The 22,413-nt window shown below is 46.2% G+C and overlaps 1 protein-coding gene across 2 annotated transcripts; it reads left to right on the top strand.

Annotated features, from left to right (window-relative positions):
- Positions 1 to 2,772: 2,772 nt before the first annotated feature.
- MIF4GD (MIF4G domain containing) lies at positions 2,773 to 21,431 on the top strand. 2 transcript variants are annotated; one of them, XM_040435686.1, is made up of 6 exons: positions 2,773 to 2,903; positions 11,491 to 11,597; positions 11,894 to 12,003; positions 14,669 to 14,824; positions 14,949 to 15,041; positions 19,998 to 21,403. In XM_040435686.1, the coding sequence occupies exons 2-6, from the start codon at positions 11,528 to 11,530 to the stop codon at positions 20,223 to 20,225; spliced, it is 657 nt and encodes a 218-aa protein (XP_040291620.1). In that variant the 5' UTR covers positions 2,773 to 2,903; positions 11,491 to 11,527; the 3' UTR covers positions 20,226 to 21,403. The 2 variants fall into 2 exon arrangements, with proteins under 2 accessions (XP_040291620.1, XP_040291621.1); XM_040435687.1 differs by having other exon boundaries at positions 2,777 to 2,888; positions 19,998 to 21,431.
- The last annotated feature ends 982 nt before the right edge of the window (positions 21,432 to 22,413 follow it).

Below are 22,413 nucleotides of genomic sequence, written 5' to 3'. Positions count from 1 at the left end.
TCATAGCATGAACTTGCCACAGTTTCTGAAATTAAAGGGGTTGTTCAGAGGGGTAAAATGGTTGTGAAAGGTCTTCGAGTGGGTTAAAAAATAAAAGAAGCAATACCCTCACCAATCCCTCTCCGCTCCTTTTCCAAAATTTGTCCAGAATCGACAAACAGGAAATTCTTGCTGGGCCAATCACTGCATCACAATCATAGAGGAAAAAAGGAGACAATGCAGCAGCACTCTGCAAATCAGACAAAGTACAACCATGCTTACAAAAATTATGGTGCTAATACTACGCTTATTTATAAAAGTGAGATGCTTGGACAATGCATTTTGTACAAAACCATCTAAGCCCGTCTGCCGAACGTCAAGGCGATCTCTGTTAGACGGGTCCTAACACTAAATACTACCTGTTATGCGCCATAATGACCGCCATAAAATTCAGGGAGCATGTGGGTCCAACACTCCCTGAATTTTATGGCGGTCATTATGGCGCATAACAGGTAGTATTTAGTGTTAGGACCCGTGTAACAGAGATCGCCTTGACGTTCGGCAGACGGGCTTAGATGGTTTTGTACAAAATGCATTGTCCAAGCATCTCGCTTTTATAAATAAGCGTAGTATTAGCACCATAATTTTTGTAAGCATTGTTGTACTTTGTCTGATTTGCAGAGTGCTGCCGCATTGTCTCTTTTTTTCCTCTAGGTCTTTGCCATGGCAGCGTGCACCTGCGCACTGGGAGGTACTGACTAACCCCCTTTTTTTGCAGATGCATCACAATCATGTCACCTTTACACGGCAGGATTCTGCGTCATGAGAATTTCATTTTAAATCGGTTTTTCTGGGACTGGAGCCGTTTTCTTTGCTGTTATTTAGTTCTCTCCTTAGTTTTTTTCTTTCTGCAGATCATGCAGAGATCTGTGAGTCTCCGTAGGTTAAAGGGGAATTCCGGTTATATGAAGTTATCCCCAATCTACAGAATAGAGGATAACTATTAGTGGTCCCCTTACCTCCTGCAGCCGCCTGAAATGAACAGAGCGGCCGGTCAGGCATGAATGCGGCTGCTCCATTCATTTCTATGGGAATTCTGGAAATAGCTGAGTGCTGTACTCTGCTATCTACATAACTCCCATAGAAATGAATCGTGCAGCCATGCACATGTGTGACTGACTGCTCCATTCATTTCAGGTGGGCTGCAGGTGGTACGGGGCCCCCATTCTCATGATTGGTGGGGACCCAACTGTAGGACCCCTCCCCCCCCCAATCTAATAGCTATCCCCTATCCTGTGGATAGGGGATCGCTTAATCTAACCGGATCACCCTTTTAAAGAAGAGGGAGCATAAGTTACAGCTTCCTCTCTCCCCAAACTCCATTCTAGACTGACTTAAAGTGGTTGTCCGCTTTTTTTTATATTAATGAGCTATCCTCAACATTGGTCATCAATATCAGATCGGTAGAGAGACATGATGGTAGAGAGTCCATGATGAAAGATGATACCTAGAAGTCATCACAGCCATCTCATGCATCTATAATAAACCCAGTTTTTTATATGAATATAGGTTTGTTGAGATGCTGTACACTGCCTATCTATCTGTGCAGGGAGATTAGGGGCCCATTGGTGGATTCACCTGTCCCCCTGTGAGTCAGTCTGAACCCCTGCCCTCTGTTATGGGGTACTGCACACAGACTGGGGGCCGGAAGACCGCTGAACGGAGCTAGGGGAGAAGAATGTGGATTTTTTTTCCCAACAGGTACCACACACTGCCGAGGACTGTTAATAAAAGAGTGTCCCATGTAAATTATTACCTACCCACAGGATAGATGATAATTGTGGGATCCTGAGAATGAGGAGTCCCCTCTCTGAATGGAGCACCAGTGTGTATGTGGGACCTACAGTTAACATCTTGGTGGCAGATGCCACAGGACACCTTCAGAGGTCTTGTGGAGTCCATGCCTCAACGGTTCAGAACTATTTTGGCAGCACGAGGGGTCCTACACTATATGAGGCTGGTTGTTTTAAAGGGGTATCCCAACCCAATTAAAAAAAGATGGCCTGCAAATTGGCGTAGCTAAAGGCTCATAGGCCCTGGTGCAAGAGTTCAGCTTGGGCCCCCCTTCCCTCAGTGCTTTGTGGCCAGGGGCAGGGACATAGTCTACCCCCACCCCAAGCCAAATTCATGACTTAACCCTTTCCCTCTAGCCAGAGGTGTAACTTGACCAGCATGCACTTTCTATAATACCGGTGTCTTCTTGTGCGGCACAAGGGTCTTTGCGCTCCGGGGCCCGGTAGAGACTGCTACCTCTGCACCCCCTAGAGCTCCTGACTGAGGGGCATTTCTAGAACTTCTTGCAGGGTCGAGACATTGGCAGGAACTGGATTGCAGCAGGGACCTGGGCACTGTCATAACAGCACAGGATTTTTTTGAGGTAAGCATAACCTATCTTTTTTTAACCACTTGCATGCCATGGGCCATTTTTATTGGCTGGGAATACCCCATTTAATGTTATGGTTGATCGGTGTGCACAAACCACTGGAAAAATGTTTAACTTGTAAACCTGTAACTTCTGAATTAGTGACCATACACTAGTCCACTAGTTCTTTAGGCCCCTACATCCTTCTAGAATATTTTTTATCACTGAAAAAAAAAAAAAAAAATAAGGCCACACAAATGACACCGAATAAACTCCCATCTGTAAGAGCGTTTTCACATTCGTCCACTAGGTGTCGCTATTTCCACTTGTCCTCCCAGGTGGCGCTGTATTTCCAGGTCCCCGTTAGGGGTCGCTGTGCGCATAGATGACCGCGGCCTGTTCGTAGTACTTCGTACCGCAGCCGGGGCCTAGCCTGAGCCTCCATCCCTATAAAGAGGTATCAGCGTCGGGTGCAGGTAACATGGCGGTGCGTGGCTAGTAGGTGAGTGTGCCGTACGTGCATGACCGACGCTGTCCTATCCCAGCCGGGATGATTTATTAGTGACAGATTGGGGATTACAGTGACGGCTGTGACATGTTTCCTGGTAATATGGCTGCACATATACCATGACGGTGTATGCTGGCGGGGAGCCACTTACCACAGCAGCTGTAGGTCCCCGTGACCAACGACGCTGAAGGTGGTTCCTTAGTCACATGTGTTTGGGGTTTTATGGTACTGGAATGGGTTATGAGTCCATGTCTCAGTAATATATGGGGGCAAATCAGCTGGAAACGGAAGGGACTGGCACACAAGGGGGCATCAAAGTGGGCATAAGTGTGGTTTAAAGGGTTAAATAACTATGGACCACTGGCTTCACGCTGCCAATGTACAGGGGGTGATGCCCCGCGTCATATCCAGTGGAGTTCAGCCTGGCCCGGAGAACAAGAACTGGCATCAAAGTGGGCACACGACTACTGTTTACAGATTCGAAGTAGTGACTGTTTTGAAAGGGTTAAAGGGGATATCTGCATTTAAATATATTTATTTTTAATGGTCCTCCCTTTCATGTGATTAAGCGCATTGACCGTGATAATGCTGAAAATATCCCTGCCGGGCCAGCGCTGCGCTCCCCGACATAATTGGGTTGCGGGCACCTCCTGGATCACATGCCGTACGTCAGGCACGTGACACTAGCCCGGGTACAACGCCCAATGTCTGTGGGTTGTACCTGCGCAGTGAGCAGTCAGTGCCTGAGGTTGTCTCCATGTGCAGGTGTTTCCGTTCCGTGCTTCCGTTCTGCACCATTCCACATCTCCGGATTTGCGGACCCATTGAAGTGAATGGGTCCGCATCCGTGATGCAGAGTGCCTACGGAACGGCGCCCGTGTATTGCGGATCTACAAATGCGGTCCGCAATACGGCCACGGGGCGCACACGTTCATGTGCAGGAGGCCCTAGAAGCATGAATCCAGGAAGTGAATAGCAGGTGAGGACGAATTAGCAAGATGGGACAATCCCTTTAAAGTGCTCAATCACATGAGGGGGTTGGGGGGTCAACTATAAAAAAAAAAAAAAAATGAATTTGGGCTGCTGATCTCACACTGCCAACATACAATGAGTGATGGCTCTGTGAAGTTCAGTTGGGGTCAACTGGGCATAAATTCGATGTGGGGCATCGACCTCTCTGCGCTTTTTGTGGATCTTATGCGGACCCATTCATTTCGATGGGGCTGCAAAAAAGCGGACAGCACAGAGATGTCATCCGCAAATTAAAATAGGCCATGCAGTGTAATTAAAGCTTCTCTGTCCCATTCAAGTGTGGACACGGCAATGTCGACAGCAATGACGCAAGAGATGCCAACCAAAAAAGTCGCTCATAGGGTAAATAAGTACAGATGTATCCCCCATGGGAGTAAGTTAGGCTATGGCTACATGACGATATTTGTCGCAGCAATGACGTACAACTTTTTTGTAATGGTAAATGGTGTCGCAGTGTGACATACGGCGACGCGACAGTCGGACAAAAATCCAACTTGCATGGATTTTGGTGCAACTGTCACATTCGCATGTCACAATGCAACGCCATTACGAAAAGTGTCGCGCAACACATGTAGCTGCAGCCGATGCTATGTTGGACTCCAGGGTGGGTGCCGGCCCACCACGGGAGTGAAGGAATGCAGCTGAAGAACAAAGCTTGGACTTGTTGGGTTCCCCTTTCAGATGAGAGCTCACTGGCGCCAATTCACGACCTGAAGCATGTGGATGAAAATATTTGTATTGGCAGTATTCACAATGACAACGCGTTTCGGGGGGTGTGGAGCAGACAGCAGCTCTCCAGACGCTGCACGTGGTTTATGCCTGCCCTGCTCTGCACCGGCAGCAAGCGGTGTTCCTCTCATCTGGAGCATCGTACACAGCAGAATTGATAAAGGGGTCCCATGTACCCCGAAACGCAAAAAAAAAAACAGAACGGACACGGAAACAAAAGGCGTTCGTGTGCATGAGGCCTAAGAAACCAACTTCAGCTTCTTCCATTACCAGCTCCGAGGAGGGACTGGACATAACGGCCTGCAGATACTGCAAGTAACCAGCTATAGTGTGAACTGCCCCCTAGTAGTTTGGGGATGTCTGACCCCTTTGTATTTGTCCACCTCTGGTATTGTATCCTCCTGGCAAGTTCCCATTTAGTATTATTACGGTTTTTAACAGGCCAGTGCAGATTTTGTGCAGTTATTTTTTTATTTTTTATTTTTAAACTCCAAACAGAATATCAGCTCATATTTCTATATAATACGGTGTCTGGCAGGTGTGCGCATCGCTGAACAGATAATATTTCATCACAGTTGTAGGACTTGTACTTTACTGCTTTTAGACAGGCGTCAAGCCTAGGTTATTATTTTTTTTTTTTTCAGTGGTTTTTAGGAAAAAAATTACAGCTCCAGATGTTACCTGAAGTCCGTGGGAAATGTTAAAGGGGTTGTCCTGCCATATATATTGATGATTTATCCTCAGGATAGGTCATCAATAGTGTTGAGCGAAGCGAGTTTCGGATGTTACATCTGAAGTCACTTCATTCAGAACTTAGGAGTAATGCTGTACGGAAATCTGTCTCCGTACAGTATTAAAATGCATGGGCTCCGATAAGCTGAAGTCAGTTATTCGCAAAGTCACACGTGACTTTATTGAATCATTTCGGTACTTCATATTTAAAGTGTCGCACCGCTTTAAAATTTGAAATGGAACTCAGGTTTACACTTTAAAAATCAATTACCGAAGTTATTCAATGAAGTCACGCACACATCTGAGACGAATCTCCGTACAGTATTAATCCGAAGTTTTGAACAAAGCGACTTCAGATGTAACATCCGAAGCTCACTTCGCTCAGGGCTAGTCATCAATATCTGATCGGCGCGCGGGGGGGGGGGGGGGTCTAACACCCGGCACCGCTCCCAATAAGCTATTTGAAGTGGAGGCGGAGCTCTATGCGAGTGCTGCTTATGTTCATTACACTGCGTGTCGTCTCGGGGGGTGTTGGGGAACCCCTGCCGATCTGATATTGATGACCTGTCCTGACGATAGCTCATTAATACTGTACATATGGCAGGACAATCCCTTTAAATGTAGGACGAACAGCAGTTTTTCCCTTCACTCACGACAGCACCACGAGAGAGGATCCGGCAGAATAAATGGGCGGACGCTCTCCTCCCAATACAGTGTGGTTTCCTGTATCTGGGGAAGCCTGCAATTTTCTTTCAAGTACCTTCCCCCTGGTGGTGCTCCTATGCTGGCCCCAGTTTCTAGGCTGGAGCATTGTTTTTTTTTTTTTCCCTTGGGCATACCTGCATTCCACGGGGGTAAGAAGCACCATCATTTGATGCACTGGTGGGGACGGGCATAGGCACAGCAAGCCTCCGGAGAGAGCGTCTTGGGTGCTGGAGCGCGGTGTGCCTGGCGGCATCGTTGATGCGCTAGAGGCACAGACTTCCTGGCCACAGGGGGAGGAGAAGGAGCTTCCGGCAAGGAGATAGGACAAGGAAAGCATGTGGAGCACGCAGAACGGCGTACAGTGCAGGACGCGATGACGTCATCACAGGGCGCCAATGAGAAGAGCGCTCTGTAAGCAGGAGGATGGCGTCCTGATCAGAGTTCTGGCTTGGCGGTCCGGTGGAAATCATGGAGAAGGAGAAACACACAGTAGAGTCTGGAGTCCCTCCAGCCCTGGTACCGCGGAGGTGTGAGTGCTCTGGGGCATATTGAGTCCTGCTTCTCTTCTGATGCCCTTATACCTAAATGTGATTTCAGGCAAAGCCTAGGAAGGTGGTTTCTAAAAAGAAGAATAAAGAGTGTGGTCTTTGTAAATCTGTTTTACCGCCTGAGTGGGAGAAGAGGATGTCAGAGTTGTATTGATAGAACAGTGGCTGAGGAATCGCTGTCATTTTATAAGTGTCTTCAGACGTTGGTCGGATCAGAAGTCAATTCCTCTCTATCTTCAAAAAGAGCGGCCGGTACAAGAGATCCAAAGTTGAGGCGATTAGATACCACACAGGAGTTTATTTCATCTGATTCTGAAGAAGATGAAATGCACTCCACCTTATGTTGGCATTCTGAAAATTCGTCCCTATCTTCTTCTGAGGAAGGCGAGATAAGTGGCAAACCATGTTTTCCAAAAGAAGAGACGGATTGACTTTTAAAAGCTGTAAGATCCACAATGGGCACAGAAGAGATAAAAGAAGCAAAGTCCATTCAGGATGTCATGTTTGGGGGTCTAGAATCCAGACACCACAGCGCCTTCCCGGTACATAAGAATGTATCAGCCTTAATTAAAGGGGAGTGGAAGAAACCTAACAGAAAAGTTTATATTTCTAAAAACCTTAAACGAAAATATCCCTTTAAAGAAGAGGACTGTGCTACTTGGGATAAAGCGCTGAGAATAGATGTAGCTATATCTAAAGTCTCTAGGGAAACTGCCCTTCCCTTTGATGATATGGGGGTACTTAGCGGAGGATTTTTTTTTAAAAAAAGCCTGGGAGGTGTCAACCTCCTCCATCAGACCAAGTATCGCTACCACATGTACAGCCTGTTCCCTTATGGTCTGGCTCTCTGAGCTAGAAAATCAATTAAAAAATAAATGTCCCAGAGAAGAAATACTAGCGTCCTTGCCCACTATGAAAAAAGCGGCAGATTTCTTGGCCGATGCTTCGGCTGATTCAGTAAGATTGGCGGCTAGAAGCTATGTGGTGTTCCATGTGAAGGGGAATACCTTTTTGGGCCGGCTCTAGATGACCTACTAGACAAAGCTGCAGATAAAAAGTTTCAGGGTTACTTCTCCGCGAGGAATAGATTTAGTCGTCCTTTTCGTCCCTTTAGGAACAACAGAGAAGGAGACAAAAAATCAAGGGAGGATAGATTTAGAACCCAAAGAAAAGGAAGAAATAATTTTTTCAACCAACCCTTTGCAGACAAAAAGAAACAAGATCAGCAATGACGCCAGAGGTCAGGTAGGAGGCAGATTAAAACTATTTTTCCCCGCCTGGTCTCAGATTTCTTGCAACTCGTGGATTCTAGACACTATTCATATCGGACTAAAACTAGAATTTCGTATGGTCCCTCCTGTAAGATTCCTAGTGACAAAAGCTCATACTTAGGGCTCATGCACACGACCGTATGCCCTCCGAGACATATGGTCTGTGAGCAGGCCTTATTTTCCGGAGCGGCATACATCGATCGCACGGGAGCGCACAGCATCATAGGTTACTATGATGCTGTGCGCATTGGGCCGCCGCGGGGCTATTGTCCCTCACTCAATATCATAGTAATCTATGATGCTACGATGTATGCCGCTTCAAGGACATATGGCCCGCTCACAGACCATATGTCTCGGAGGGCATACGGTCGTGTGCATGAGCCCTTAGGCTCAAGGAAAATCAACTATGGAAGAAGAAGTACTAAGATTAATCAAAAAATCTGATTTAGTTCTTGTTCCAAAAGGAGAAGAAGGCGAGGGGTTTTACTCTCCCCTATTTCTAGTAAAAAAAAAAATAATGGATGGTTCTTTCAGAACGATAATAAACTTAAAAAAAGTTAAATCGGTTCCTACAGATAAAAGAAAATCAAAATGGAAACTATAAGATCAGTAATAAACCTTCTTCCTCCTGACTGTTTCATGGCAGTACTCGATCTCGGGAATGCATGCTATCACGTTCCAGTCTTCCAGGGACATCAAAAGTTTGTGAGAGTCGCGGTAAAAATAGGAGGGCAGCTACAACATCTTCAGTTCCAGGCCTTCCCATGGCTCCAAGGGTATTCATGAAAATAATAGCAGAGGTGGCTGCTCATATAAGAGAAAAATATATTCTTTTAATACCATACCTGGATGATTTTTGAATAGTAGGAAAAACAGAGGAGGCCTGTGGAAGAGCAGTTTCAGGAGTATCAGAAATTGTAGACAGGTTAGGCTGGGTCTTAAACCTAGAAAAGTCAAGGCCTCTTCCTACCAGAACTTAGACTTTTTTGGGATTGATCCTGACCTGAACTCATCCTCCCAGAAATGTATGTTGCCAGAAGAAAAGGTCAGACATATTCAGAAATAATCAGAGATCTGACCAGAAACCCAGTAGTTTCTATGAGGAAAGGAATATCTATCTTGGCATCCCTCACCTCATGTATTCCGGCGGTAAGATGGACACAGCTTCACTCAAGGGTTCTCCAGTGGGAAATCCTTTCTTTCTGGGAAAAGAACAACTCCCTAGAATGAAAAATAAGAATCTCGGACCAAACACTCCTGAGCTCAGGATGGTGGTCAGAAAGAAAAAATGTAATTCAAGGAGTTCCATGGAAGTTAGAAGACCTGGTATTTCTAACCACGGATGGAAGTCCCTGGGGGTGGGGGGGCTAACATTTAGGGAATCTCCCTACAAGGTCTTTGGGTGGACGACCAAAAAGGGAGCTCCTCCAACCTAAAAGAACTGACAGCAGTAGATCTGGCAATGAGGTCGGTCCTTCCGAGAATAAGAGGGAAGAGTCTCAGAATTATGATGGACAACAAAACGGTGGTCTCTTATCTGAACAGACAAGAGGGTACAAAATGCAAAACTCTGATGTAGGAAGCTCAGAAAATCCTCTTGTTAGCAGAAAAATAGTGTGCCTTAATTTCAGCAGTACATATCAAGGGGCTGGAAATTGAACAGGCAGACTTTCTGAGTCGCCATTTACTATCTCAGAGTTAATGGCGTCTGAACCAGTCCATTTTTGAGAAAATAACGGTTCTCTGGGGTCATCCAGTAATAGATCTTTTTGCCTCTTTCAAGAACAGGAAAGTTCAGAATTTCTTTTCCCTAGACCCAGTGGGATCCCCTTGTGGGATAGATGCCTTTCTCCCCTAGCCTACACCTTTCCTCCGCTTCCATTGATTCCAAGAGTTCTAAGAAGAATCAGGGAAGGGTTATCCTCATAGCCCCGTTTTGGCCGAGGAGATCATGATTCACGTGGCTTCGGATCATGTCGGTCTCGGACCCTTGCGTACTTCCAGAGATTCGGAACCTATTGAACCAGGGTCCAATATTTCACCCCGGCATAAAAAATCTCCATCTGACTGCCTGGAACTTGAAAGGTACTTGCTAGGTAGGAAGGGATTTTCTGACGCCTTCATCTCTACTCTTCTTAAAGGGTTTCTACCACCACATTTTGACCTAATTAGCTGTCAGACACTAGCGATCTGCTAGTGTCTGCTGTACCTAACCATGCTATTGTAATTCCTTTCTCTGCAGCGGTTACCCTAAAAAACGTAGTTTTATTGGTATGCAAATGAGCCTCTAGGTGCTATGGGGGCGTCTTTTTAGCACCTAGAGGCTCCGTCCACTCACCATTTCTGCCGCCCAGCGCTCCAGCCCGCGCCAGCCCGCCCCTCTACTCTAGATTGACAGCCTACTTCTCTCCATCTCGGCCGAATTCTCGCGTCTGCACCGTGTGCTTCTGTATTCGGCGCAGGCGCAGTGACTGTTCTCTTAGTCTCACATGGGTGCAGGATAAAAAAAATTAAAGAATCATATGTATATAAAGTTGAATATTATTGTCGGTTATCTAAACATTATGTGGGCGGACTTCCTCCGATGCTTGGATATCTCACTGAATTGGGAGAAGTGTCCAACCTTTTTATTCTGCAGTTTTTCTGTCTGTGGGGGCAGATCCTCTCTCCCGGGGTGCTGTCATGGGCTCTGGAAAATCCAATTACCGGTGAGTAATCCTAATTTTTTTCTAGTGACACTTTTTTCACCCTTTTTAGGTGCGTTTTTTTTTTTTTTTCCTTTTGTAAATTGCAGCAATCTCCCATAGATTGCCTTTTTTTTTTTTTTTTTTTTTTGCTGATCTATCTCCATCAGTCCTGGAGACTTTTGGGAGGGGGGGCAGGGCACGTTCTCAACTAGTGCTAAATTCAATTGAGTGACTTGGGGCCCGCCGTTTTTGGGATGGATGGGGGTCCCAGTGGTCAGACCTCCACCTATCTTGCAGTTATCCCCTATACAATGGGTAGAAGATAACTACCAGAATACCCCTTTAACTTATTCACAAGATGGGGATAACTAACTGATTGGTGCGCGTCCGACTGCCGAGACCCCCACCAATCCAGAGAATGGAGGTCCCATTCTCCCGATCTGAGGGAGCCAGAAATAGCGGAGTACTGTACTCCGCTGTCTCAAAGAGCCCCATACAGAATGAATGAAGGGGCAGGGCTCGTGTACGACTTACTGCTCCAGAAGATCGGGGGAATGAAACCTCCTGGTCTCTGGATTGGTGGGCGTCCTATTGTTTGGATCCGTTAGTTATGCTGTGGCTAGAGGATAACTTCAAAACTTGGCACAACCCCTTTAATAGACATATGACTGGGGTTGTCCTGATGACATAGCCCCTTTAAGATAGAAGTAAAAATGGCCTTCTTGAGGACTCATTGACAATCAGTAAGCCTATGATGGTGGCAGCCGTAGACTGTACATTGTGCTGTGACATTATGTGTACATTGAGTTTTTACTCTGATTATGACATAAGTGCCCTGCAGGTTGTGGCTGTTCTGATCTGTCATTTTACTTGCTAGGATTTTTCTTACGGACGCGCTTTCCTGGCTCAGGACTATGGGGGAAGAGTACAAGATCCAAGCCTTTGATGCTGAAACCCAAAATCTTCTCAAGACTGCTTTAAAAGGTTGGGGCTACTGGATGCCTATAAGGGTGGGTTTACATTACGTTTTTGCTACCCGTTTAAGGATACAAAAGTGCTGCAGGCCACGCTTTTGTATCCTGCAGAGTCTGGTAAAAAAAAAAAAAAAAGTATGCGTGTTTTTTACAATGGAACTCCTATGGTGAATGGATGCCACGGATATGTTTTTTGTATACATTAAACAAATGGCAAAAATGTGAAGTTAAACCACCCTATCCTGTGTTATATTTCCATACCGGGGATTTACCGTCATCATGGTGATCTGTTTTATCCTTTCTCAGAGCCGTCCAATGTAGATCTGGAGAAGGTGGCTAGTGTGATCGTAGAACAGTCTCTTAGAGATGCCACGTTCAGCAAAGAGGCCGGGAAGATGTGCTACACTATCATTCAGGTAAGTCGCCTTTTAGCAGCAGCTAAGAATAGAATACACAGATCTTCTGCTCTGAGATCTCATTTTCCGTAGGGTAGGTGATAAGTATTTGATTGGGGAGGACTGAACACTGGGACCTTCTCCCCCATAACAAGACCGGAGTCCCCCGAAGCAACGGTCACACATACATGCTTCAGTTCCATTCGACCCTATGGGACTACTGAATGGAAACAGCTTTTATAGAGTGGCAGTGTGCATGTGTGACCACGCTTCATTCACTCCGGGGACTGTGGGACCCCATTTTTGAAATAAGTAGGGGTTCCACCTATCCTGTGGATAGGTGATCAGTTCTGAATGTGGGATAACCCCTTTTAACGTAATGCAAAAATGGAGTCTTAGGGCAGCAGAACACGGTGCACATTTTATGTGCAGAAAATCTGCAAGAAATCTGCACATAAATCCACACTATTTATCTCGTTTTTAGTGTGTTTATTTTTTTTTTCCTGAGGATTTTCCACGTATCTCCCCGTTCTATTGAAAACAGTGAAATCCTCACAAGAGAAACGCAACAACAATTGACATGCTGAAGATTTCAAAATCCACGCAGCACCTAAGAAAAAAGCAAAGTGTACATGAGATTTGTCTAGTCTCATACACTTTGCTGGTACTGTATTACACTGCGTTTTCCGCATCATGTGCCGGCACCCTTAGGCCTCATGCACACGACCGTTGTTTTGGTCCGCATCCGAGCCGCAGTTTTGGCGGCTCGGATACGGACCCATTTACTTCAAAAGGGCCGCAAAAGATGTGGACAGCACTCCGTGTGCTGTCTGCATCCATTGCTCTGTTCTGTGGTCCTCAAAAAAAATATAACCTGTCCTATTCTTGTCCGTTTTGCGGACAAGAATAGGCAGTTATATCAATGGCTGTCCATGCCATTCCGCAAATTGCAGAAAGCACACGGACGCCATCTGTGTTTTGCGGATCTGCGGTCGTGTGCATGAGGCCTTACTCTGAGAATTAGAGTTTTATTTACTACCAACTTCTAGAGGTGAAACACCCAGTTTTGCAAGTGATTGCAATTCTAAAAGGACCTTTTCTGTGCTTACCAGCTAGCTACAACCATTTAGGTAGGTGTCTACTCTGCCTGCACATGGCGGTTAGGTTCATGTAGTTTGAGAAAAACACACAACTAAGTTGCTATAGTCAAAGCCTTATATTCTCATCGGTGACTGTATTCAAAGCAATAATTAACAAAAGATGTAGTTTAAGGCCTCATTCAGACAGCGGTAATATGGGCACGTTTTAGTATCTGTATTACCGGCACAAATCCTAGTTCAGCCATTCCCTGTGATGTTAGTTTGGGTCATTACTAGATATGCGGTTGGGCCAGGATTTGCGCCTGGAAAACTGATTACGGCCTTCTGAATGAGGTTGTCCTCAGGTCCCGGCCCCTACACATGTGCTGATTACCTAATTCTCCACCTGTAAAGTCTGAGGATGCACACATATAATTCAAAAGGTCTCACTATCCGAGTCCACCCTTCCATCCTCCTCATTAATGAGTAAAGGCAATCGCGGTTACTGGTCATGGTAAAGCTGAGTGTATGTCCCTGTACACCCACAAGACTGTATTATGGACCTGTAGGCACTCTATGCATGCCTAGAGGTAGTGCTGGATGTTCCTTCAGCGAGCAGCTCACTGACCTCTATACCAATTTCATCCTTCCGTGTTCTCTAAGGCCCATTTCACACATCAGTGAATCATGGATGTATGCTTTTGGTGGTTTCCGTGGACCGTTCACCTATCCATTGACTTTAGGGTCCATTCACACAACCGAATGGCCACCGGGCCGGTGTTGCAGACCAAACAGCAGGTCCGCAATACAAAGGCATCGGCCATGTGGACGCCCTGCTGCGGTGCGGATCCTTTGACTTAAATGGGTCTGCGATCCTCAAGATATTACAAAAGATAGGACATGTCCTATCTTTTGCGGTGCGGACCCCCGTATTGGAAGCCCTCCGAAACCCTTCTGTGGGCTCTCTGTTCCCATGTCCTATCTTTCGTGGATCACCGTCCCATTCAAGTCAATGCGACTATATGGTCGTGTGAATGGGCACTTAGTGTGGGTATTCATACATCAGTGATTTTCCACAGACCGTGGGTCCATGGTAACATCACTGAAGCATGTCTTATTTTTGTCTGTGCGTCCGGGAAAACCACAAACACAACACAGATGGGATCCATGTTTGGTCCGTGATTTTCACGGAGCGTTGCTCGGAGATGCTCTGAAAAATTATTTTCAGCCTAGCAGTGTCCATGGAAAATGGATGACGCACGGAGGGCAAAAAACGGACACACGAACCAAACATTGGTCCTTCACAGACATCTTTACAGAAGAATGAACTACTGACCGTCTTGTCATGGATGTCATCATTGTCACAGATGTGTGAAAGAGGCCTTACACAAAGACTTGTGGGCGTGCGACATTAAGATTGTAAGTGTCGCACTTCCTATCACTGCTTATCATTGTGAATGTGGTTGTGCAGTGACCCAGCTGGGTTGGATTTCGCAGCACAACTACCTTCATGATCATTACGTGAGATGTAGTAGTAAAGTTGCACAACTACAAATCGCAGTGTAACCCTTGCCTTACTGTATAGTTGTGTCCTCCTATTCTTGTAGGCTGAGAGTAAAGAGTCGGGTCGCAACGTCTTCCGATCAGCACTCTTGAACAGACTACAAACTGAATATCGGAACCGGGAGGAGATAAGGGCTCGCTCCGTGCAGGAATGGGTGTGCTACGTCAGCTTTATCTGCAATATTTTTGACTATTTGAGAGTAAGTATCGCACAGTCCTGTTCACGTGTGACTATCGTCTACATTTTCTGCTTCATATGTTATTTATTAATATGTAATTTGCTGGAGAAAGTATAACTAACCCGGTATATCCGTCTCTCTTCAGATCAATAACATGCCAATGCTAGCCTTGGTTAACCCTGTATACGACTGCCTCTTCCAGCTGACACAGCCTGACAGCTTGCAGAGAGAGGAGGAGGTATGACCTGAAATAATTCACTTTAGAGTTAATTTATAGATTCACTGTTGGCGCTATTCCTAATGATGCAGGTGGAGGTGCGAGGCACTTGCCGGTAAGTAGAGAATCATTAGTCAAATTATCATTGTGCAAATAAAGGTTACAGCAGGTAAGAATCTGTTGGGCCGCGCCAGTCTGTAATATGGATGGGTAGGTACTCTATGCAGGATCTGTGCCATTTGCTTTAGCCCATTTCTTGTTATACACAGATTAGTCATAGCAATAAAACCTCCTGATTAAAGGGGTATTCCCATCTTGCTCTTTCATCCTCACCTGCTGCCAGCTAGCTGTTCACTTCCTGGTTTTCTGCTGCTAAGGCTAGGCGGGCTTAGGGCTCTTTCACACCTGCGTTCTTGTCTTCCGGCATAGAGTTCCGTCGCCGGGGCTCTATGCCGGAAGAATCCTGATCAGGATTATCCCAATGCATTCTGAATGGAGTGAAATCCGTTCAGGATGCATCAGGATGTCTTCAGTTCCGGAACGGAACGTTTTTTGGCCGGAGAAAATACCGCAGCATGCTGCGCTTTTTGCTCCGGCCAAAAATCCGGAACACTTGCCGCAAGGCCGGATCCGGAATTAATGCCCATTGAAAGGCATTGATCCGGATCCGGCCTTAAGCTAAACGTCGTTTCGGCGCATTGCCGGAGCCGACATTTAGCTTTTTCTGAATGGTTACCATGGCTGCCGGGACGCTAAAGTCCTGGCAGCCATGGTAAAGTGTAGTGGGGAGCGGGGGAGCAGTGTACTTACCGTCCGTGCGGCTCCCCGGGCGCTCCAGAGTGACGTCAGGGCGCCCCAAGCGCATGGATCATGTGATCGCATTGGACACGTCATCCATGCGCATGGGGCGCTCTGACGTCACTCTGGAGCGCCCCGGGAGCCGCACGGACGGTAAGTATACCGCTCCCCCGCTCCCCGCTCCTACTATGGCAACCAGGACTTTAATAGCGTCCTGGGTGCCATAGTAACACTGAAAGCATTTTGAAGACTGTTCCGTCTTCAAATGCTTTCAGTACACTTGCGTTTTTCCGGATCCGGAGTCTAATTCCGGCAAGTGGAGTGCACGCCGGATCCGGACAACGCAAGTGTGAAAGAGGCCTTAGGCGGTTTGAGTGAAGGCCGGCCACACCTCCTTATGACATCACACTGAGAACTTAGTCTTTGCGTGCTAGTTCATGTGAAGAGTATGAGTCATCAGTCTGGCAGCCTGCAGTGTCTGTGCGGCCCCTCCCCCTGCTGGGGAATAATAACTCAGAGCTATGGTCAGTGACCTCAGTAGACAGTAACATGTTCTGTCCTGCAGTCTAAGGGTCCATTCACACGTCTGTAATTTGGGTCTGCATTCGTTCCGCAATTTGCAGACCCATTCACTTTCAATGGGGCTGGAACAGATGCGAATCCGCATTTCCAGGATCTGCATCAGTTTTTTCGGGATCCGCAATTCCGTTCCTGAAAAAAATAGAACATGTCCTATTCTTGTCCTCAATTGCAGACCAGAAAAGGCATTTTCTATTATAGTGTCTGTGATGTGCGGTTTGCGGATCCGCAAAACACTTACAGACGTGTGAATGGACGCTAATACAGTTTTACACACAGAACCTGTCTTATCTTTTACAAACCTATTCTGTGCAGCTAAACAATAATTCACTACTATACATTAGCTCAAAAGAATGTCAGCCAGTAGCCGTATGATCTGTGCTTTTGACGCCCATAAAACATGACTATCCCCCACTGACGCAGATTTTTATCCAGTACAGCTCTACTACAGTTATGTGTAAACCTTAGACCTTTTTTCTTTGTATATGCATATGCAGCTCTGCTCTGTCTTCCCTGAATCTCTTCTCTTACAGCTCTGCTACATCTGTCTTTCTCCCACCACCACTGTGCCTGAACCTCCTCCTATACAGCTCTGCTACACTAGTCTTCCCTGAATCGCTTTATATACATCTCTGCTACATCTGTCTTTTCCTCCCCCACTAGCATTGTGGCTGAACTGCTTAATGTACAGCTCTGCTACATCTGTCTATTTCTCTCTCCCACCACCACTGTGCCTGAACCACCTCCTATACAGCTCTGCTACACCAGTCTTCCCTGAATCGCTTTATATACAACTCTGCTACACCAGTCTTCCCTGAATCGCTTTATATACAGCTCTGCTACATCTGTCTTTCCTAAACTGCTTCTTATACAGCTCTGCTACATCTGTCTACCTCTCCACTACCAGCACTTTGTTTGAATCACTTCAAATACAGCTTTGCTACATCTGTCTTCCCTGAACCGCTTCATATACAGCTCTGCTACATTTGTCTTCCCTGAACCGCTTCATATACAGCTCTGCTACATCTGTCTTCCCTGAACCGCTTCATATACAGCTCTGCTACATCTGTCTTCCCTGAAAAGCTTCATATACAGCTCTGCTACATCTGTCTTCCCCTCCACTACCAGCACTGAGTTTCAATCACTTCAAATACAGCTCTGCTACATCTGTCTTCTGTGAACCGCTTCATATATAGCTCTGCTACATCTATCTTCCCTGAACCGCTTCTGGGGTGCTAAAATGTGTGGTATTGTATGGAGGGGGGGCTGCTGTGTGAGATTGTATGAAGGGTGGTGTCTTGTGGAATTATACTGAAGGGGGGTCGTTGTGTGTGGGATTGTATGCTGAGACTTATTTGCATATTAATAAAATGCTGGATTTCTGTGCATCCGATCTGTGTAGTTAGTTTACTATGGGTAAGGGTACATTCACACAGCAGCCCCCCCAGCATACAATCCCACACATCCACCCCCCTCAGTATATAATCTCACACAGCAGCCCCCCAGTATATAATCTCACACAGCCCCCTCCATACAATTCTCAACCCCTCCCTAGTAGTTACATCCACCTCTCCAGCACTGTCAGACGCTCTCCCCTCTCAGTGCCTGTGATAACAGAGCGCTCCGGCTGCCGACCCACGTGACCTAGGGATGTCACGTGATATTGTGACGTCAGAAGGTCCTTACAGAGTCTCTGAAGTCTGCCCTGCAAACAGAGCATGCGCGGCTCTGTTTCAGACATGCTCGTTCATGAATGAATTGAGAGGCCGGCCACTGGATGGATGTGGTTCATCTGCGCAGGCGCGGCCCATGGAGTTGTCAGGCAGCTGTGGCCGTAACTATGGGAGACCAAAGGACAACAATGAGGTAGGAGGGAAAGCATTTGATCAAGAAGGGTGGGAATTTGCTTATACAATATATTTACAAAAATGATCATTGGCACCCTATTAACATATTAAACTGTGATGGGAATACTCCTTTAAGGCTGGTTTCACATGAGCGAGTTTCTGATTTATGATGCTATGTAACCCTTAGAGGTCTGGAATGTATAACACTGACATAAAGCTGTCACTGCAATACAATACATTCCAGACCTCTAAGGGGTACATAGATTATAAATCAATATAAGGGTCCATTCACACAGCCACAAAATGGGTCCGCACCCGTTCCGCAATTTTGCATAACAGGTGCAGACCCATTCATTTTCAATGAGTCGGAATGTGCTGTCCGCATCCGCACAAAAAATAGAACATGTCATATTCTTGTCTGCAATTGCGGACAAGAAAAGGCATTTTCTATGAAAGTGTCGGCGATGTGCGGAAAGCACATTGCCGGTGTCCGTGTTTTGCGGATCCGCAAAACACATACGGACATTTGAATGTAGCCTTATGCTATGCGACCCCGGCAGTGCTAGGGAGGTCAGGACGGGGGCTGCCGCATACTCGCCCTGCGAGTCCTGAGCGTGAAACTCGCTAGTGTGAAACCAGCCTAAAGGGGTTGTGCAAGTTTGGGTGGGGGTTTGGTGAAACCAGAGCCCTCCCCCACCCTTTCTTGCCCAGACCTGTGAAGGGAAAGCCTACTTACCTGCTTCCCAGCGCTGGCTTCCCGCTCCTTCTCTTCCCCATGGCTGCTCCCCTTACGTCATGACAAGTGGTCACATGACACAAAGAGAGGTCACCACTGCGCCCTGCGATTGGCTGCAGGTGGCATGAAACAGGATGTTTACAGTGAGGGAGCGTATTGTAGTAGCCAAGGCTAGGAGGACAAGGACCTGGGCGGCAGGTAAGTAGGTTTCCCTTCACAGATCCAGCAAAGTTGGGGGGGGTTGTTCCCCAAACTTGGACAACCCCTTTAACATTGTGTAGGCCCCCACAGCTCCTACCTATCTAGAAATGGAATTCACAAGCCCTCTTGATGGTGTCTTGTGGTAGCAGCCACCAAGGCGTTGGCACCAAACCCTTAGAGGTTCCAGCAGTTTTTGCTTGGAATTGGGCAAGACAGGATAGTCTTGTGCATCAGCGAGCCATGAGTTATACACCAGTTGTCCTTCCTTGGATCACTTTAGGTATGTACTAATCACTGCATACTGAGAACATCCAGAAGACCTGCCATTTTGGAGATGCTCTGACCCAGTTGTCTAACCGTGGCAATCTAACCATCCATATTTTTTGCGTATGTCATAGCCTGACTGCAGGTCTGACTGACCCAAACTTGCAACCTAATAGGGAATCTACTTTTCTATGATTCCAAAAAGAGTCGCACTTCTCATCTGTCAGCAGTTCTGTCAGATTTGGCATTAAGAATAATGCAGGCATGGAACTCAATGCTTGCTGTCTAAAGAAAGACAGAACCCTGCGGCTGATGGACCACGTTACAAGTCAGTGGAGGCAAGTGGGCATCACTGAGGCTCATCCTATGAGGGATCTTGTGCAGCATCTTGATTGCCATTATGAATGTAAGCCAAGACATGTGTGAACTGAGCCGAAGGCGCTACATTTCTGTATTGCAGAAGCTAAGGTACCATAGTGTAGGCCAAGGTGCCTGTTAGTTGCAGGACACCCATTCATGTACACCTTCACCAAGCTATATATTTCTCGACAGGTGGACTGTTTGGTTCTACAATTGCACAAGGTTGGGGAACAGCTGGAGAAGATGAACGCCCAAAGAATGGATGAGCTTTTTTCTCATTTGCGAGATAGCTTCCTGGTCCAGGGTGGACTGGGATCACTGGCCCAACTTCTGCTGCTCGAAATGATAGAATATCGAGCAGCAGGCTGGAAAATGACGGATGCCGCGCAGAAGTATTACTACAGCGAGGTGTCGGACTGATACCAGTGGACTGCATCTTCTGAGGGGACACTACCAATAGAGTTAGGAATGCATTGCAATAATTCAACCCTATGACTCATTTGTATATGTCAATGATCGATCATTCCATATCTGAGAAGTTTGTATTTCCTATGGATTTTCCACTTTTTTAGTGTATTTATTACTGACTCCTCGGGCAGTCAGGGTTTTATGTGACCTGAATCCTTTACCTCTGATTGCAGTGTTTTCCATGGAGGTAGAGCAGGGTGACTGGTTCCCTTTTGCCTTTTAATCTGGTGGTGCAAGAATTATGTTTTAGAAGCCTTTCTACAGCGTTCAAGAGGAGCCCAGGAACATTCAGAAACCCTTACTACTTGGAAGGAGACTGCACAATTATTGATATTTGTCTTGACCTGAAACAAATCTACCAGTCGGTTTCCTCCTAAATCGAGAACTTCCTAGTGAGGCCAACTCCACACACGTGTATCATGTGTCAACTGGGACAACTACGGGTTTAACTGACCTGAACTCACAGCATCCTCAACCCCTAGGATGCTGTGAGTTCTGTAAACTCCCAGTCGGACTTTGACATTTGTCTGGACCTGGCCTCAGACTAGGGCTACATGGTGACACGTCAGGAATACTGCAGTGTTACATTTGATGATGTACTTGGTGCTGTGTTGTGACTTGACAAGCTGCAAAAAGTCCATCCCTTATTGATCACAAGGCCATTATAGACCTCAATGCAAGTCACATGCGATCTCAGTTTTTTTCCCACATCCATATTGCAAGTGTTCTTGGTCTGAGACTTGCAGGACACACATTGCCGCTATGTAGGATGTAGCCCTAGCCTAACCCTGATGGCTGGTAGACCCTGGGATGGACATTTCTTCCCCGGCTCTCACGGTTTTTCCTCTTGTACTGGATCTTTCTGGAGTGCGTGCTGTGTCAATGAATAATTAATCTGCTCTGCATTGTCATTTTAGAGAGAAATCTGATATTTCTATACAGATAAGCACAGTAACATCTGACAATTCTGCCATTTTGACTTTTTGTAAACTTCTGATGTCTTCATAGCTTTTTTTTGTATCTCGTATACTTTGCTGCATAACCTTTATTACTCCAATAATACAGGCCGAGGGTGCTTTTATGAATTTTCATTAAAATGGCTTTTAACATAGATTGTGTTATTTCTGTATGTAACTGTTATAGGCACTTTAGAGCCCCTCTTTTCTGTAGTATAATGCTGAATTGATTGAAGTACCTTGGTACTGAGGACCTTCATTAGGGTTTGGATACACAGCGATCTTGGTCACGCCCAATGTTCTTATACTAGCATAGAAATAGATAGGGTCGCATTGGGACTCTAATAGTGTTATGCCAAATGAGTAAACGGCTATGTTAGGGCACTTTGGAGTGTATATCTTGCCTTGGAGATGAGGAAAGTTTTCCCATCCTTAGCTCTTTGTGTCCATTCACATGTCAGTCAGTGTTTTATGGTCTGCAAATTGCGGATCTGCAAAACACGGATACCGGCCATGTGCATTCCACCTTTTGCGGACCGCACATGGCCGGCCCTATGATAGAAATGCATGTTCTTGTCTGCGATTGCGGACCAGAATAGGACATGCTCTATCTTTTTTTTGGAGGGGCCTCAGAACGGAACTACGGATGCGGGACAGCACAAGATGTGCTGTCTGCATCTTTTGCAGCCCCACACCATTGCAATGAACGGGTTCACACCCGTTCCACAAAATTGCAGAACTACGGACGTGTGAATGGACCCTTAACCTAAGCATCTGTTCATTATGTTTTTGCATTGCATTACTAGGTTGAAAAAAAGAAAAAACCTTTTGCCTTTTTCTTCAAATATATACCCCCATAATTTGAGTTTTTAAAGGGGTTGTCTCATTACAGACCCCTGAATAAGAGCCGTTGTGGGTCCAGCATCTGAGACCACAGGCAAAGTGTCATTTTACAGAAGGAAGTTGCTGTTTGCTCATTTCCACTGCAGCAACCACTACGAAGGAGACGTAATATTTATTACATGCCGTCATTCAAATCAATGTCCGTTCATGTGACAAATGGAACAGGACTTACCACAACCTTTATATTTTCTGATAAGATCCGAGAGAGAACAAACCCTTTAAAAAGGGGTATTCCAGTAGGAACAAGTTATGTCCTATCCAATGGAGCTAAACCAAGAGCA

Source organism: Bufo bufo, chromosome 6 (assembly GCF_905171765.1).
Source record: "Bufo bufo chromosome 6, aBufBuf1.1, whole genome shotgun sequence".
Taxonomy (NCBI): Eukaryota; Metazoa; Chordata; class Amphibia; order Anura; family Bufonidae; genus Bufo; species Bufo bufo.
Note: the sequence above shows the minus strand (reverse complement) of the source record. Positions and strands in the feature narration are given on the sequence as shown.